This window comes from Garra rufa, chromosome 6 (genome assembly GCF_049309525.1).
Source record: "Garra rufa chromosome 6, GarRuf1.0, whole genome shotgun sequence".
NCBI lineage: Eukaryota > Metazoa > Chordata > Actinopteri > Cypriniformes > Cyprinidae > Garra > Garra rufa.
The window spans coordinates 19708151-19726331 of NC_133366.1; the positions used below are offsets into that span (position 1 = coordinate 19708151).

At 36.6% G+C, this 18181-nt stretch overlaps 1 protein-coding gene across 4 annotated transcripts; it reads right to left on the reverse strand.

Annotated features, from left to right (window-relative positions):
- Positions 1-2637: 2637 nt before the first annotated feature.
- On the reverse strand, positions 2638-16683 carry ccdc149b (coiled-coil domain containing 149b). 4 transcript variants are annotated; one of them, XM_073842759.1, is made up of 13 exons: positions 16501-16683; positions 13196-13357; positions 13029-13067; positions 12826-12933; positions 12341-12457; positions 12006-12178; positions 7999-8071; positions 7797-7881; positions 6811-6958; positions 4954-5030; positions 4697-4729; positions 4482-4568; positions 2638-4180 (listed from the first exon to the last, which is right to left on the reverse strand). In XM_073842759.1, the coding sequence occupies exons 1-13, from the start codon at positions 16549-16551 to the stop codon at positions 3603-3605; spliced, it is 1731 nt and encodes a 576-aa protein (XP_073698860.1). In that variant the 5' UTR covers positions 16552-16683; the 3' UTR covers positions 2638-3602. The 4 variants fall into 4 exon arrangements, with proteins under 4 accessions (XP_073698860.1, XP_073698858.1, XP_073698862.1 ...); XM_073842757.1 differs by having other exon boundaries at positions 2638-4183; XM_073842761.1 differs by lacking the exon at positions 4697-4729.
- Positions 16684-18181: the final 1498 nt, after the last annotated feature.

The following is an 18181-nucleotide window of genomic DNA, read 5'->3' on the forward strand; positions in this document are numbered from 1 at the left end:
AATAGGTACTGTGAATAGGCACAATTTGTTGTGCAAGCAGTAAAAGCATTAAGAACAATATTAAGGATAGATGACTTATATTTTAGCTGGAAGCAATGGTTCAAAGTTAAAAACCTCTTTAAAAGGTTAATTCACTTTAAGAATAAAAATGTCCTGATAATTTACTCACATGTCATCCAAGATGTTCATGTCTGTCTTTTTTCAGGCGAAATGAAATTACGTTTTTTTGAGGAAAACATTTCAGGATTTTCTCCATATAGTGGACTTCAATGGGAGCCAATGGTTGAAGGTCCAAATTGCAGTTTCAATGCAGCTTCAAAGGGCTCTACACGATCCCAGCCGAGAAATAAAGCCCCGTTCACACTACAAGCGACATGCAGCGACAAAGCAACGCGATCTCGTTCATTTCAATGGAGAGCTGCCGTTGGCGACGCGACAAAGTTCAGAATCCTTCAACTTTACGCAAATGAAGAGCGACTTTCTGGAGCAACAGCCAATGGGAATGAAGACGGTTGAGCTCATGTAATCGTTCTCCTCTCAGCCTTAAACATACGCAATGGAAAAAAAGTAACGTTAGGCTCTGCTTCTCATTCATTTTTGTTTGTATGTACGGATTTAATTTATATTTATATTATATTTAGTCTTTTGCCTTCAAAATGTTTGTATTTAGCGGCAGGAAACCTGCTAGTTAGAAGGCCCACTAGAAACCTCATCGCCAGCCTCAGGCCATATGCAGCAACAAAAGTGTGAAGGCTAGTGTGAACGCAGCTTCTAACTAAATAATCTGTAGTTTTGTAAAAAAAAAAAAAAAAAAAAAAATAGATCAATAAAATGCTCCTCTTGCACTGGCTCGACTCATGCATTACATAAATAGGAATGCGTGACATAGACGGAAGTACGACCAAATCGAACTGTCCGGTTCGCGAACGAATCGTTCTATTTAACCGGATCTTCTTAGTGAACCGGTTGAACCAGTTCACCAAATCGAACTGAATCGTTTGAAACGTTCTCGAGTCATGAATCGGTTGCAGCGGTTGTCGGATCACCAGTACACTGAACGAGTACGCGCCATACATAAACGAGAACCGGTTTCTTTCGGACGCGTCCGATTTGAGAATCGATGAGCTGATACTGTGTGCATGCGTGTAATTTTTCAAGCGTATGAAATGAAGCACGTTAGTCAAGTTGGTCTATTTTGTTAAACGTTTTGTTAAAAGTTTACTTAAGGATTCTGTTAGGTTATTGGCTAAAATGGTTTTTATGATCTTGGTCAGGGAAGTGCATCATAATAAATGAGATGTTTGATTAAGAGAAAACATGTGATGATTTATTAAATAGCTGCACTGTAATAAAAGATAATGATGACATGCACAAATTGTGTTTGTATTAAATAAACAATGTTTTAATGAAACAATACACAACTATAATTTGAACCATGTTCAAACAAAAATTATTATTATAATAAAAAAAATTATTTAACTTTTAAACATGGTGGTATAATGATAAAAATGACGTAATCAAACTACTGCACGAGCAAACCAAGCGGCACGTTTGAGTCGCTCTCTGTGTGAGTTCTCGAATCTCGTTCTCGGCTCAAGAATCGGTTGCAGCGGTTGTCGGATCACCAGTACACTGAACGAGAGTTTCTTTCGGAACGAGAACCGGTTTCTTTCGGACGCGTCCGATTCGAGAATCGATGAGCTGATACTGTGCGCATGCGTGACTCGTGCATCTGCCAAACATAAACAAGCTCCTGCTATGACTGACTCTGTCTGAACCGAACTAGTTCTTTTTTTACCACTATCTCTGTGCTAATGCTATGAGTGCGGTTAAAGACTTGAATGAAGGGATCTGGCGAAACGTATGTTTATAACAAATAAATCTTTATGGACTGTGCATGTGCATAGTAAGCTGATCGTGTTGCTGATTAGAATTAATTTATCTTATAATTTATTAAATCAAGACTTGTAAAACTTACTCATATGATCACTGCATGTGACTGTATATGGGTACTTAGATGCAAAACTTTATTGTCAAAAACTTGTTAGACCAAAGTTGTTTAAGTTATTAGCTACTGACTTTATTTGAAAGTTGAAGCCCGGGCGGGACGATAGTAATGACGTCATTACGTTATAGCGTAAAAGAACTTCTTTGAAACGAACTGTCCGAAAGAACCGGTTCGCGGAAAAGAACCGAACTTCCCATCACTAAAGCGAACATGCAAAGAAAGTCAAACTCCTTTGTAAAAAAAAACTTACTTTTCTGAAGCGGAATACAGAGTCAAAATGTGACTACACAGAATGTGTGAAGACTAAGACGTGTGTTCATCGCAGAGCCAGTGAAAGACGAGCTTTTGTGGTTAAAAATATACAGTTTTATTTTTTTTAGAAAATGACCCAGCGTTTCGACCCTTATTCCTCGGCTGGGATCGTGTAGAGTCCTTTGAATCTGCATTGAAACTGCAATTTTGACCTTCAACCCGTTGACCACCACTGAAGTCCACTATGTGGAGAAAAACCCTGCAATGTTTTCCTCAAAAACCTTGATTTCCTTACGACTGAAGAAAGAAAGACACAAACATCTTGGATGACGTGGGTGAGTAAATTACCAAGAAACTTTCATAATGGAAGTGAACTAATCCTTTAATGACAGATTTATTAGTCTTTTGCTTCACAAGATTGATGAACTAGATGTTTGTAATAGCGAATGTTAGATTTTATTTCAATGACTTGAGGACACGCAGTAGATACAACAACATCATCCTTCTGTCATTACAAATATTTTTTGGTGCAAGTCAACGCAAACCAAATAAACTGATACAGTAATGATTCAATAATATAGCAGCTGAATGTCGAACTAAATGACTGATGTATTGCAATGCAGTGCTTTTGTGCATAATTAAATATAATTTAAGCTTTCAAGCTGATGACTGTTCCCATTTTAATTTTACACTATATTACAGTGTAATATTGAGGTGATCTACAGAGAATGATTTTACACCAGCCTTTACAGATCAAACACGATTACAATCATCAAGATCACAAATTATAATAAATAAGACAAATATGACAAGAAATAAATATACAAATCATAATGGCTAAAATCCAGTAGTATAACAAAAGAACTAAGAAACAAAAAAGAAAATTGTATTTTGTCTTTGATGAAAATGAAACCCACAAAATACATCAGATGTAGTTACAAAGGTGTTTAAAATAGTCAAAATACATAATGATGTCTCTATGAAATTATTTCATAACAAAAAAATGCAAAAAAACCTTGCTGGTATATTGTCATTATAATGGCGTCACATCTCAAAGAATTTATAAACCTCCAGAAAGACATTGACTGTCGTCAGTTATTGAACCCTTATAACATTTTTTATAGTCACCTGCTGGTTTTATCAGCTTGCCTTGTGGTGAACTTTTCGAGTTTGCTTTTAGCTTAATTGGAATAATGAATAGGTTTCATTTAGACATTCAAAGGGTCTTGTTTTTATTCTTTTGCTTCATGGAGTTCTGAATCAGAACACTTGGGGCACTAAATGAATGGAGGTTGCTTTTATGCATTTCTCTCACAGTTTTTAATATTATGAAGGATGACATTCATCCCTGGTCTGATGAGGTTTGAGCAGGAGAACTGGTGTTTAGGGAAGTATTCTCTGTTTCTTCTTCGACCGATCGCTCTGTCTGCTGTTCCGCCGAATAATCCTCAGATCTAGAGATACAGTCAAAACTGCCAAAGGTCTCTGATGCCACAGGCAGACTGTCCTCTAATGCACCTTGACTATCAAAGTCCTCCTCTGAATAAACAACAGCAACATCATTCTCCACAGCCTCTTCTTCCAAACCTTTCAAAGATACTTCTGTGTTCGGAAGTTCAGAAGACTGACATCCACGGCTTGTGAGGTCTTCATTATGTTGTTCTGATCCCCTCTCAGAAGGACACACAGGATTCTCAGAGTCACAACAAGCAAGGATTTTACATTGTGTGGTCTCCACAGGCTGGATATTTTCTGCTGGATTACTGAATTGTGGAGTTTGTGAGACTGAATATGTGCGGTTGAAATAATCGCCCTTTTGGTTCAACTCGACTGCCAGGGCTTGGCAGTCATCTTGGCTGAAATCTGTACTGAGTCCAGTGTCTTCAGTTACCTCTTCTCCAGTAACAATCTCTTCATCTCCTGCTGGAGTTAAAGAGTTAAAGGATTAGTTTACCCAAAAATGAAAATTCTGTTATGAATTATTCACCCTCATGTCGTTCCAAACCCGTACAAATTTCATTCATCTTCAGAACACAAATTAAAAATATTTTTGTCAGCAAATATGTAAAATATCTTAATTTGTGTTCCAAAGACGAATGGAGGTCTTTGGGTTTAGAACAATACAAGTGTGAGTAATTAATGACAAAAAAACATAGCATTTGTCATGAGTCACTAAAGTGTGTAAAGTGTCAGTAAGGTTTCACTAGGTAGTAACTACTACCTATGGAGTCTGATGTCAGATGAACTGACTGTTCCGTGGTGGACTGGACATGCTGAGAGTCACTCAGGACAATAACGGCTTTCCTTCCTGTAAAAAAAGTATATTAGATAGTTATATTGTCAAATTAACAACAAGGGTAACAGAGGAAGAACTGGTTTGAAAAAAATTGCAGAAAGGTATAAAAGGCAAAAAATTATACTGAATAAAAGACATACTCCCTAGTCCGAGAGACACATTGTAGGTGATGCCTCCAGAAAAGGTAAGAAGAAAGCAGAGAAGAAAGAGTGGAAAGCAGAAATAGAAGATTTAAATTGAAAATCATTTACAAATTGAAATAAGCAAGATAAACTATATTATGTTATAAATAAATACCCTTTACACAAATGTAAAAGCAAACATTAAAACACCAAACTACAATCAAATAACCAAAATTCTAAAAAAGCAACTGCATAGTATTGGACATGATGTTTACCTGGCAGACTCCACAACCCAGACACCTCTAATGTTTTTAACTTCCTTTCCAGTTCTGCAACCCGGTTACCCAGGATCCTGTTCAAATATATGCAAACCAACAGCTAAGTTAAAATTTTTAACACTATTCTGTAAAAATAAGTATTGATTATGGCTTGCCTATGGCTTAACTGATATCCCACAATACTAATAAACTGCATCTTAGCAATATTATTATTAACAAAAACAATTAAAATTTATTTTGTTGATTTAAATAAAGTCGTAATAAATTAAAATGCCAAAAATAACATAAAAAACTAAAGAATGTTAAAAAGTAAACTAAAACTGAAATATATATATATATATATATATATATATATATATATATATATATATATATATATATATATACACACAGTCAAGCAATTATTCATACCCCTGGCAAATTCTGACTTAAAGTTACTTTTATTCAACCAGCAAGTTTGTTTTTGACCGGAAATGACACAGGCTTCTCCCAAAAGATAATAAGACGATGTACAAGAGGTATCATTGTGGAAAAAAATATTACTCACCTTTTATTTACATTTGAACAAAAAGTGGCATATCCAAAATTATTCATACCCTTTCTTAATAATCAATAGAAAAGCCTCTTTTTTTTTGGCTATTTCAGCAATCAAACGCTTCCTATAATTGCTGAACAGCTTTTTGCATGTCTCCACTGGTGTTTTTGCCCATTTATCTTTAGCGATGAGCTCCAACTCTTTCAGGTTGGAGGGTCTCCTTGCCATCACCTGCCTGATGTTGTTGTTGAGAATTTTGCTGTATTGCTCCTTTTTTCATGGTGCCATTTACTGTGATTAGGTTCCCTGGTCCACTGGCTAAAAACAAAACAAAAAAACATTAGGTTCCCACCACCATGTTTGACAGTGGGGATGGTGTTCTTAGGGTTGAAGGCTTCTCCTTTTTTACGCCAAATGAAGGCTACATCATTGTGGCCAAACAATTCATTTTTTGTTTCATCTGACCATAAAACAGAAGACCAGAATTCTTCTTTGTCCAGATGAGCATTTGCAAAGGCCAAGCGGGCTTTTGTGTGCCTTATCTGGAGAAGTGGTGTCCTCCTTGGTCTGTGTCCGTGGAACCCAGCGGTGTGCAGTGTCTGTTGGACTGTCTGCCTTGAGATGTTACCACCAGCAAAGCCCAGATTCTTCAGGATGGCCTTGGTGGTGGTGATCCTGGTGGTGATCCTCCTGGCCAGCACAGATGTCACTTATGGTTTCCAACCACGTCCTCTAAGATTTTTCACAGTGCGGAACGTCTTGTATTTTTTAGTAATACTTTGCACTGTAGCCACTGGAACTTCAAAACATTTAGATATGGTCTTATAGCCCTTTCCTGACTTGTGAGCAGCCACGATACGCAGCCGCAGGTCCTCAGTGAGCTCCTTTGTCTTAGCCATGACTGTCCACAAACCAACAGCAGAGAGCTTCTGTTTTTCACCTGTTGAGTTGATTAAAACAGCTGTGCCCAATGAATCAGGGTAATTAGGATGCTTTAGAACAGCTTGGACTATTTGGAATGGTATAGAACTTTGGATTTTCCCATAAACTGTAACAGTTTGCAAAGGGTATGAATAATTTTGGACATTCCACTTTTTGTTCAAATGTAAATAAAAGCTGAGAAATATTTTTTTCCACAGTGAAGCCTCTTGTACAACGCTTATTATCTTTTGGGAGAAGCCTGTTCCATTTCCAGTCAAAAAAACCTTGCTGGTTGAATGAAAGTAACTTTAAGTCAGAATTTGCCAGGGGTATGAATAATTTCGGGCTTGACTGTACAGAAAATTGGATGACCGTTGTCACAATGTTTCATAACATACTTGTTGGTTTGCCGTTGATGCTGAATGACCATGTTCTTCTCATGAATGGTCTCCAGCAGAGCAGTGGCCAGGGACTTCAGGTCACTAATGGACTGTGAAGTGACCGGGAGACTACAGCCATTCTCTTCTGACAGCAGCAGCTCTTGTACTGGAAACATATTAGCTGTAGCTAAGCTTCTATAGACCAGTTTCGGTGTTTGCAACAGTGATTACATATTTGTGGGCGGAGCCTATCTGGTGGCAGAAAAAGACAGTTTTCAAGTAGCAGTCTATGGAAGCTATGGAATAAAAGAATAAAAAAGATAAATTTGAGTTAATATTTCAAAATTCTGGCTTTATTCTGGCAATTCCGAGATTATCTTACAATTCTGATCACAACTTGTAATTCTGTCAGTTTATATTCCACACTTATGGCCTCAGAATTGACAAACTCACTATTGTTGAGTTAAATTGAGTTATGAAGTTAAAAAACAAGCATTTATGAGAAAATTATTCAGAATTGTGAGGTACAATAGGTAAATGTTATGTAAAGTGTAATAGGTTTAAATAGTATTTCATGCTGTAACTGTAGGGCTAATACAATATGTCCCATATAAACTGCATGTGAATATTACGTAGACATATTGTTTAAATCAAATTTATGCTTTAAAAGTAATCATTGCAGGTTTCATCCATAGTCTGTCCATTTAAATGTCTCCGTTTAGTATGAAATGGCGTCTTTGACGACAGTATTATATAAAAATTGCATTCTGATTCTGATATCCAAAGGCACAACAATATATTTCCAAGGAAACAGGAAACTTTGAAACTTGTTACCAGTGTTTTTCTGCCACCACAATGCACACGCAGCTGCAAGTGACGTAACTGTGAAGTTTACTCCAAATTGGTCTATTATTCTTTTAAAGAATTGCAAATATATTAAAGAAAAATGCTGGTAAAGAACACAATAGTAACTGTCTGGATTCTATAGAAATCTTGTGTGATACCTTGTTTAGCAGAGAGGACGCCCGTCAGAGCACTGCTGTTGGACTTGCCATAGACTTTGCAGTTCTTCTTGCTTTCCAAAGCACTCTGAAATTAAACACATAAGGATATGCTCGTCATCAGAATACAGAATGAATTTATACAAAACTAAAGTGAATGAATCTTTTGTGTGCATACAAATGTGGTTGTATATGTAATAAATACCTTGTACTTCATGACGTTTGATTTGAGGAGGCTGACTTCCTCCTGAAGCTGCATCAGCCGCTCATGCAGATATCTTAAAAAAAAAAAAATATATATATATATATATATATATATATTATATATATATAGTAGACTTCAACATTATATAGAAAAGTAATTCACAACATGACTAGCTAAAATAGCACTATTGATAATATTTAGACGCTTACAAAGCCAACTTGATATGTTTAAGGATTACTTCCAAGATGACAACTTCCTGATAATTTACTCACCCCATGTTATCAAAGATGTTCATGTCTTTCTTTTTTCAATCATAAAGAAATTATGTTTATTGAGAAAAACTTTCCAAGTGGACTTCAATGGGGATCAGCGGGTTGAAGGTTCAAATAGCAGTTTTAATGCAGCCTCAAAGGGCTCTACACGATCCCAGCCGAGGAATAAGTGTCTTGTCTAGCGAAACAATCTGTTTTCTTTAAAATTACATAGTTTTTAACCACAAATGCTCATCTTTGTTTGCACGATTAGCTTTTGGTCTGTGTACTTCGGGTAAAAAAGGTAAGGTAGGACTAAAAACTCCATCTCCTTTTCTCCTCCAACTTCAAAATCACCAAACATTGTTGTTTTAGCTTTTTTTTTTTTTTTTGTAAAGGGTGTTTAACTTTCTTTGCACATTCACTTTGTAAACACTGAAACTTGCGTGTACGTTATGCGTGTGTGATTCCATGATGCATGGAGCTAGTGCAAGATGAGCATTTGTTGTTAAAAAAGTATAGAAATTTGTGTTTTTCTTAGAAAATGACCTATCATTTCACTAGACAAGACCCTAATTCCTAGGCTGGGGTAGTCTCAGCCTCAGGCGTCACGCCCACGGAACGTTGGCTAAACGTCTGATGCATATGGTATACATAACTGGAAACACTTCAGGAATGTCGAAGTCGTCATCTGATTAGTTGAATTTGATCGGATTTCCGGAACACGCGAGTGTCGCGTTTATTTTCGGTCCGCCGGGAAACAATGTGCAGACTGGTTTACTCGGCCTTTTGCTAAAAGGTGCTTATGCAGACGCCGTTGTTGTTAAACACATTTGCGACGTTCGCGAACAAATTTCTGACTTATTGCTTGTTCTCCCCCTTCTTCGTTAACTTTCAATTAGGGCTGCAACTAACGATTATTTTAATAATCGATTAATCTGTCGATTATTTTTTCGATTAATCGATGAATCGGATAAAAAAAAAACAAGGGATTTACAACCCTTCATTCAAAAACAGAACTAAAATCTTTAGAAAGTGCACGAACATGTTGCTCCTTGAACTGTTATAATAATAATAATAAAATAAAAATGGACTAACACAAAAAACATACACATGTATGCTTTACATCTGCCAAATATATTGACTAAATAAACTAAAATTACTATCCGTCAAGACAGCGGCTTGCTGTGGTGTACATGCTGCATTTCCCATCAAGAAGCCTCTCAAATTAAATTCCTCAGTGCGCATTGAAAAAGTCATTTGACTTTGCACGCTGGAACGGGATAACTTGACTAACTTTCTGCTACATTCATTCTGCCATGGCGGTGTTTAGTGTCCTGCCATCAGCAGCGACCAGCTGGAAGAGTTCCGCATTCAAATGCACGCAAAACTGGCCTCAAAGCCCCAGCAAAAGTAATTACCATGAATGTGTCAAGGCAAAAATTAAGAAAATATTCGAATTACTTATTAATAAACTAGTATTTTCTGATTCAGTGTTGCAAAGATGAAATTGACGATCCTGCCATCTGCTCATTAATGCCTAATGCATCTTTATGGATTAGCTAATGAAAGAGTTTTGTTTTCGATTTTAATTATTTTGTTTTATAGTAAAATAATAATTTAAAGCTTTCTATAGATATTGTGTTTGTGAGGCAATTACCTGGGTTTCAGTTAATTATTGTGAAGCGCTCCTGTTTAAACCAAAGATATCAAGCGTATTCTGTTTGTTTTCTTTAAGAGCACATTTTGTTGATACTGTTAGTACACACAAACTAAGGTAGACCCTTTACAGTTCCGGCCCGGGTGGTAAATTACTCTTACCTTTATGAGCAAAAAAGAAATTCCACATTGCACTGGCGTCTCCATGCGCTGCAAAGCGCGCTTCTCTCCGCACAAACTTTGGATTTATATTGATTGAATGATTAAACTAATATTGTGATATGTTTTAAGTTTTTTATATCAATGGATTTTAATTTAAATCGCGATGAATTAAGCAGGCTTTTGATCTGTCTGCCGCTGTTTGCTAGGTATAACTTTAAAAAACAAAAACTTGAATTTAACAAACAAAAAGTGTTCCAAATATATCTCTAAATTAACTTTATAAACTAAAGGAACGAAAATAAATGTAATCACTTTGCTATTAAAATCAGCAGCTGTGTAATGAGGAAGAGAAAGAGAAAAAAAGACAGTCGGACTGGAAATTCAGTCGGCCAAAAATTGATGAGCTGTCTGACATTTTTACAAGGAATGTTTGTTTAATAACCTATATAATATTCTTAGGCTACTTTCTTAATTAAATATATTATTTCTTTGATTTATTTTAGCGTTTTTAGGCTGCTTGTTAGCTGACTGAAGTGTAGGCTATATATAAAAAAACAACGTGCCACCATCACAGCCCTATTCAAAACTGAGACGATTTCACCTCAGCAGAGCTCCTCTTTCTCCTTACGGTTGTGGTATGTTTTCGACACATTATACAGACAGACAGTGTTACAAAAACTATAGAAGTAGTTTTCTCCATCTCCACTATCCAACGACCCGTACACCAGCTGTTTTGCGATCGAGCATTGGCTGCTGTGAAAGTACGCTAGCCAAAGTAGGCTTAAATATCAAACATGTTTGATATAAATCGGGGCAGCATATATATATAATGTAGAAACGGTGCTTTATGCTCAAATGTTCCAGTTTTGCGCATAAGTTAAATTCGCATTTTTGGATGGAAACACAGCTTATGAGGTGCCGAACTCTGCTGGCATCAGTGCGGGAGAGAGACCGAATGTGTCCACTCCGCTCTGCGCTCAATTTTTTTTTAAATATATATAATAACAACCAAATGTCTCTGCGTCGCGCGACACAACGAATCGATTATGAAATTCGTTGCCAACGCTTTTAGTAATTGATTTTTATCGATTTTATCGATTCGTTGTTGCAGCCCTACTTTCAATGCTGGTTATTTCAATGACTGACTTGTTGCATGCCAGTCTGTTGTTGTGGGGGCATTTCTACGCCCCGAAACGTGACGCAGGACGAAACGAACTGTGATTGGTTGTTTGACATGTCGGTCAAACGGCCTTATAGGCGGGCCTTGGCCAATTAAAGCTGCAATGAATTCCAGACCTTCAGCCGTCAGTCTACGCGAGACTAAGGCTGGGGTAAGGTAGAGCCCTTTGAAGCTGCATTGAACTGCAATTTGGACCTTCAACCGTTGGCCACCATTGAAGTCCACTATATTGAGAAAAATCATGTAATGTTTTCCTTAAAAACCATAATTTCTTTTTGACTTAAGAAAGAAAGACATGAACATGTTGGATGACATGGAGGTGAGTAAATAATCAGGAAATTTTCATTCTGGAAGTGAGCTTCTCCTTTAAAACAGTCATATCAATGCCTGTAATGTCCCCACCAGACCAGCAGAGGTCAGTCACACCACAAACCTGATCATGTTCCTAGAGATACATTTCATTTCTTATAAAAATATCCATTAACTATTTAAATAACCTACCTGCAAATTATGGATTATAAAGTCATGCTACTTCTGTTACAGTGAAAATATACTGACTGTCGTAGAAAACCAACTTGGACTAGTTCATGGATTATTTTATTATTCTTAGTTCATGTAAACTAAAGTAGTTAACTAATATTAACTAATGAACCTTATTGTAAAGTGTTACCAAATAAATGATATACAATTTATGTAACAGTTATTTTGGAGTCAGAATGTGTAGGTGTGTAGATCCTGAACAAGGCAACACTGACCTGTTCTCCATACACAGAGCATCTATATCCAGGATGCGGTTCTCGTGGCTTCCCAAGATGTGGTTAATTTCCAGGTTTAGTCTGTGAGCTTTCTCCTGATAGACATTACGCTCTGCTCTCACATCCTGTAATTCATCCGTGGCTGCCTTTAAGCTTTGTTCCAGTGCTTCATTCTGCAACACCGTGAAGATGTAGAACAGATGTTGCTTTATTAATAAACTATTGTAGAGTTTTTTTTTTAAATCTATGACGCCAGTATCCACAAAAACTGTGAGACCTGACACACTGTGATATTCTTGAGAAGTTAAATGTGTGAAATGCCAAGAGCAACGCACCTGTTCTCGAGCTCTTTCTAACTGCTGAACAAGATCTTCCCTCTCATGGGCTGGAAAGTGACGAGTCCCCACCTCTTCGTCCCCTAGACGCTGCTTTGCGATGGTCATCCTCAGCAGCTGTGAGATGGAAAGGTTGTAGATACACCACAACACACTCTTAAAAATAAAGGTTTCAAAAGGGTGTGTTTGCAGTGACGCCATAGAAGAACCATTTTTGGTTCCCTAAAGAACCTTTCAGTGAACAGTTCTTAAAAGAACCATTTTGAAGAATGTTAACCTTTTTCGACTATGAAGAACCTTTTCTGCATTTGAAAGGTTCCATGGATGTTCAAGGTTTTTTATGGAACCATCAATGCCAATAGTGTGTATATAAAGAGTGTATATGAACTGTGATCAACGTGTTTGATTATACATTTCACCTTGCAAACATCTGGATGGGATTGAGTGACACAAAGTAATGATTTCGTGAAAAGTGGAGCCCATACCTTATTATCACCCTGCACCTCCGCTAAACGTTGCTTCAGTTCTTTCATCTCCTCATTCAGCTGTTTGTTATATTCTCGTGAGTCTCTCAGTAACTGGGCCAGATTTACCTGTGGCAAAATAAACACATCAGTTCCTACAACATATTAAACTATTTAATTTAGATTACAAACAACATGTTACATTTTGATAAGCGCAGACATACTTGGTTTCTTTTTTCAGGAGGCAGAGAAGGGTCACCATCCTATTAATGAAAAGAAAATCCATTTAATTGTATTGAAATACACTTTATTATAACAACAACACCTCATACTTCTGCATGCGTTTTTTGCGTTTAATTAATTTAGAAGAGAACGGAGTAGAGATACATACTATAAGCTCTCTGTACTTTTTCTTGAGCCCTTGGTGGCGTTCACGGAGCTGGTTTGCCATCAGTTTAAACTGATCCCTTTCCTGCTGGCAGGTGTCCAGTTCTTTCGATAAGATCAGCAGTGCCTCCTTCTTACTCTCCAGCTTTCTCTTGCATACCAGGAACTAGGCACACAAAGAAAACAACAGGGTTGTTAATGCTTCAATTCAATGCATTAGTCACCACCGCCAGAAAAAGCAACGATCAAAGTGGGTTCTTGCATTGTTTTTTAGCAAAAAAAGACCAAAGGACAAAATCTTTTAAGATAATGTTTGCATTTTTACCATGTAAGTGAAAATATAGGTACTTCAAAATATTGGCTTTTTCTCTACAATGCTCATATTTTTCTGTTTTCAAACATTTCACAGAAACCAGAAGTGTAAATAGAATCAAATAATAGTTGTTCATTCATTTATTTTGGTGATTCCAGAATCCAGATGTTCTAGGATCTGTATGTTTTTTAGTAAAACATAAGCTGAATGTCTTACATGTTGATTTGAGCGGTTTTGGCCTTTTACTGAGTTTAGATAATTTAGTACTTATTATTATTAATAGTACTTACTAATATTACTGAACAAGTCATCAAGCAGCCCTCTTGGAAGTTTACTAATGGCCACGGGCCCCTGTTGAGAACCACTAATATAAAGGACTATGTCTTACTTTTAAATTAAAAGAAATATCAAAGAGGTCAAAAACATTTTTTTGAGGAAAACATTCCAGGATTTTTCTCCATATAGTGGACTTCAATGGCATCCAACAGGTTGAAGGTCCAAACTGCAGTTTCATTGCAGCTTCAAACGGCTCTACACGATCACAACCAAGAAATAAGGGTCTTATCTAGCAAAACGTTTGGTCATTTTCTAAAAAAATAAAAATGTATTTACTTTTAAAGAGCAGGTCATATGGGTTTTCAAAAAATATATTTTTTGCAGTTTGTATCGTAGCTATCCTTCAATGTAAACAATCTGCTGCTGTTAATCAAAAAAGTACATTATACATAAAAATATTGTCTCTCAAAAGAAAGAGTCGACTCAGAATCGCTTTAAGGAGTCATCATATTTTCGAATCTTTTGCCTGTTACCGATCTACATCACTGGGTAACACGTATTGTCTCCGCTTCGCGTCGTGACTGCATCACCACCTCAGGTGTGCATTATTTTCGCAGAATTCTACGGCCCGAAGTCAATTATTCCGCTTATACTACAGTTACCACACCTCAAGACATCGATCAGATGATATATTTCAAGACATTCGTCTGGTTTTTATCCTTAAAACGCTATTGTGAGTAGGATTAATTTCTTACGCAGCTCATCCAACAGCTTCGTTGCTAGTTCCAAAACGTCATTTTAGACCTAGTAACGATGCTTGAGCCGTTGATAGCAAACTAATGCAGTTAGTAATGAAGTTTAGACAGACCGACAGACAAGCAGACGGACGGCAAGAGAGGGGGGAGAGAGTTTAAGATCGTAAATTACCTCTCTCAAGTCTGTGTGTCTCTCAAAGGTGACTGGCAGCATCGTCTCTACTGACAGTTAAACTTTAAATTCATTTTCTTCAAGACCACGCCGTTGTTACCTCGCGTGAGAACTGTCATGTCGTTTTTAAGTTGTTTATCGTCAGAGATGCGCTAACAACATTAGCGCGAGTGCTAACTGTATGTGTGTGCTTTCCGTACATAATAAAACGTAATATTGTGGAAAAAACATGGACATAATCTGTTGTTTTTATCCTGTTGTTTACCGTATGTATTAGTTTGGCCAGTGTCACTGTAGCTTTTGGTTATTTTGCTGTTTTGGGCTGTAAGGACCTTTGAAATAACTGAAATAGTGTAGCAAAGTGATATAGACATGTACTGCGGTCAAAAGCTGCCTGGAACTACGTTCGTCGTGCGTTTCCCTGAAAATAATGCACACCTCTAGAACGTTCGTCAGCCAATCAGATTCAAGCATTCAACGGCCCTGTAGTATAAGTAAGGGATAATCAATGGTTTGCCGTGCATTAAAGGATTTTAAATGCACGACGTGGAGGCTAATAACCGCCCGACGCGAAGCGGAGGAGTCCGGGGGACTCCAACACAATATTAGGACATTATTTAAAAAAACCATATGACCTGCTCTTTAACCACAAATGCTCGTCAACTTCCAAGTTGTCGTTTTACGTTTTTTTGTAAAGGCCGTTTGACTTGCTTTGCATTTTCTCTTTGTGAACACTGGAATGGTACTTCTACCTGCGTCACGCTTATGTGATTACGTAATGTGTGAGTTCGAGCTAGTGCAAATTATAATTTTCTTTTTTCTTTGTTTTTTAGAAAATGACAGATCATTTCGCTAGATAAGACCCTTATTCCTTGGCTGGGATCGTGTAGAGCCCTTTGAAGCTGCGTTGAAACTGCAATTTGGACCTTATCCCGTTGGCCACCGTTGAAGTCCACTATATGAAGAAAAATCCTGGAATGCTTTCCTCAAAAACCTTCATTTCTTTTTGACTGAAGAAAGAAAGAAAGACATGGACATCTTGGATGACATAGGGGTGCGTAAATTATCAGGAAATCTTTATTCTGGGAGTGAACTAATCCTTGAAAGTTCACAATTTGATCATATATAGGTACATTTATTCAAAAGATTATGTAAACACATGCAAAGTCCACAGGGGCCTGTTATTTAGTTTCTCTAAACAAAAACATACAGAAGACTATTGATATTTTCATACTGTTAAAGAGAAGTCTCTTCTAAATTCTTCACAGAATTGATTAATGTATTCCATATGTCACTCTGTAGTATTACACAATTGTATTTAAAAATCATTACTTTCATTATATTTAGCAAGATTTGTATATTTTAAATAACAGGTGCAAGCTGAATTTAGCGCTGGTCATAGATCTTTCCGTAAAAGGATGAAGATTAAAGTTAATCCCTCCGCTGATCGTGTCGTGTCAGACCTTCCGCAGTTTATTTATCATTAAACCAGGCATTTAAAGATGTAATTAGAACCATATTACCTATACTATTCGATAAAAACAAGCGGTCTCGAGAAAATAACAACACGGTTACAGTTACCGTTAGGATTTTATGATCTGTAAATCAGCAAAAGAAACTGATCGTATTTAGAAAATCATTCTCCTTAATTTTACACACATCACTTTGCTAAATTCATTGAAAACCACCAGTCACTGTATGGTTAATTTCAGCATCCTCTATAGTGCAGTGCTGATAGTATGATTCATAGAGTGCAGATGAGCGTGAGGCATCAATATGTCTGCGTTTCCTACCTCGTTCACCAGACCCTGCCAATCACTTTCGCTTCTTCTGGAAGGATTCATTTTCGGTCGGAGAATATTCCTCTAAAAAACCCGTCAATTAAAAAAAAACTGTCACGTCGTAAGCATCTATTGCGACGAGGATGACACGATTACATGTTTCAGGTTTCATCAACATAACGTACATCATTTCCGGCTGGGATGATGACCAACCGCAGCGTGTCGCTTTAAACAGGGACGCGAAGTGACAGTGCTTGCAAAAGCCAAAGAAAACAACAGATGTGTAATGAAGCTTTATACGTTATGTTATGTGAGTATAATAACCCTATGGTCTCAAATAAACTATAAATTGTTGTTGCAAATTAATTTGTTTTGCTTGTTTTGTTTACATATATAAACTTTTATCGAATTTCATATCACACATTCAAATTTCACATCATTTCACATAATTTTAATGTTGTACTCGATTATAATAATGTGTAAACAACACTATTGCAGCAAAACAAATGAAGTGCAATGAACACATTTATATCAAGTATTGTAGCTATTAATATTGGACAATATTTGGCCAAGATACAACTATTTGAAAATCTAGAATCTGAGGGTGCAAAAACATCTTTTGAGAAAATCACCTTCAAAGTTGTCCAAATGAAGTTCTTAGCAATGCATATTACTAATCAAAAATTAAGGTTTTGATATATTTATGGTAGGAACAAAAAATCTTCAAAGAACATTATCTAATATCTAATCAATGTATTTTTGGCTATAGCTCCAATTATACCAGTGCTACTTAAGGTTTTGTGGTCCAGGGTCACATATAGCCTAGACTTATGTAGGGTATCTTTAAACTATAGTTTGAAGATGCTTTGAAGCTGCTAAACCATTTATGCAGAGGGCTTCAGTAAGTGCATATACAGTTGAAGTCAAAAGTTTACATACACTTATGTTAATTATTTTACCAAAATAAGAGGGATCATACAAAATGCGTATTATTTTTTTATTTAGAACTGACCTGAATGAGATATTTCACATAAAAGACGTTTACATATAGTCCACAGCTCTTTTTTTTCAATGATAGTTGATCATGAGTCCCTTGTTTGTCCTGACCAGGCAAACTACCCACTGTTTTTCAGAAAAATCCTTCAGGTCCCACAAATTCTTTGTTTTTTTCAGCATGTTTGTGTATTTGAACCATTCCAACAAGGACTGTATGGTTGTGAGATATATTTTTTTACTCTCAGGACAATTAAGGGTCTCATATGCAACTGTTACAGAAGGTTCAAATGCTCACTGATGCTTCAGAAGGAAACACAATGCATTAAGAGCTGGGGATGAAAACATTTTGAATTTGAAGATCAGGGTAAATTTAACTTATTTTGTCTTCTGGGAAACATGTAAGTATCTTCTGTAGCTTCTGAAGGACAGTACTAAATGAAAATTATGTAAATGTACACATCTTCATTTTGTTCAAAAGTTTACACCCCTGGCTCTTAATGCATTGTGTTTCCTCCTGAAGCATTAGTGAGTGTTTGAACCTTCTGTAATAGTTGCATATGAGTCAGTGTGAAAAGATGGATCTCAAAAGTCATTGTTGGAAATACACAAAAATGTTGAAAAACCAAAGAATTTGTGAGACCTAAAGTTTTTTTTTTTTAAGAACAGCGGGCAGTTTACCTATTCAGAACAAATAAGG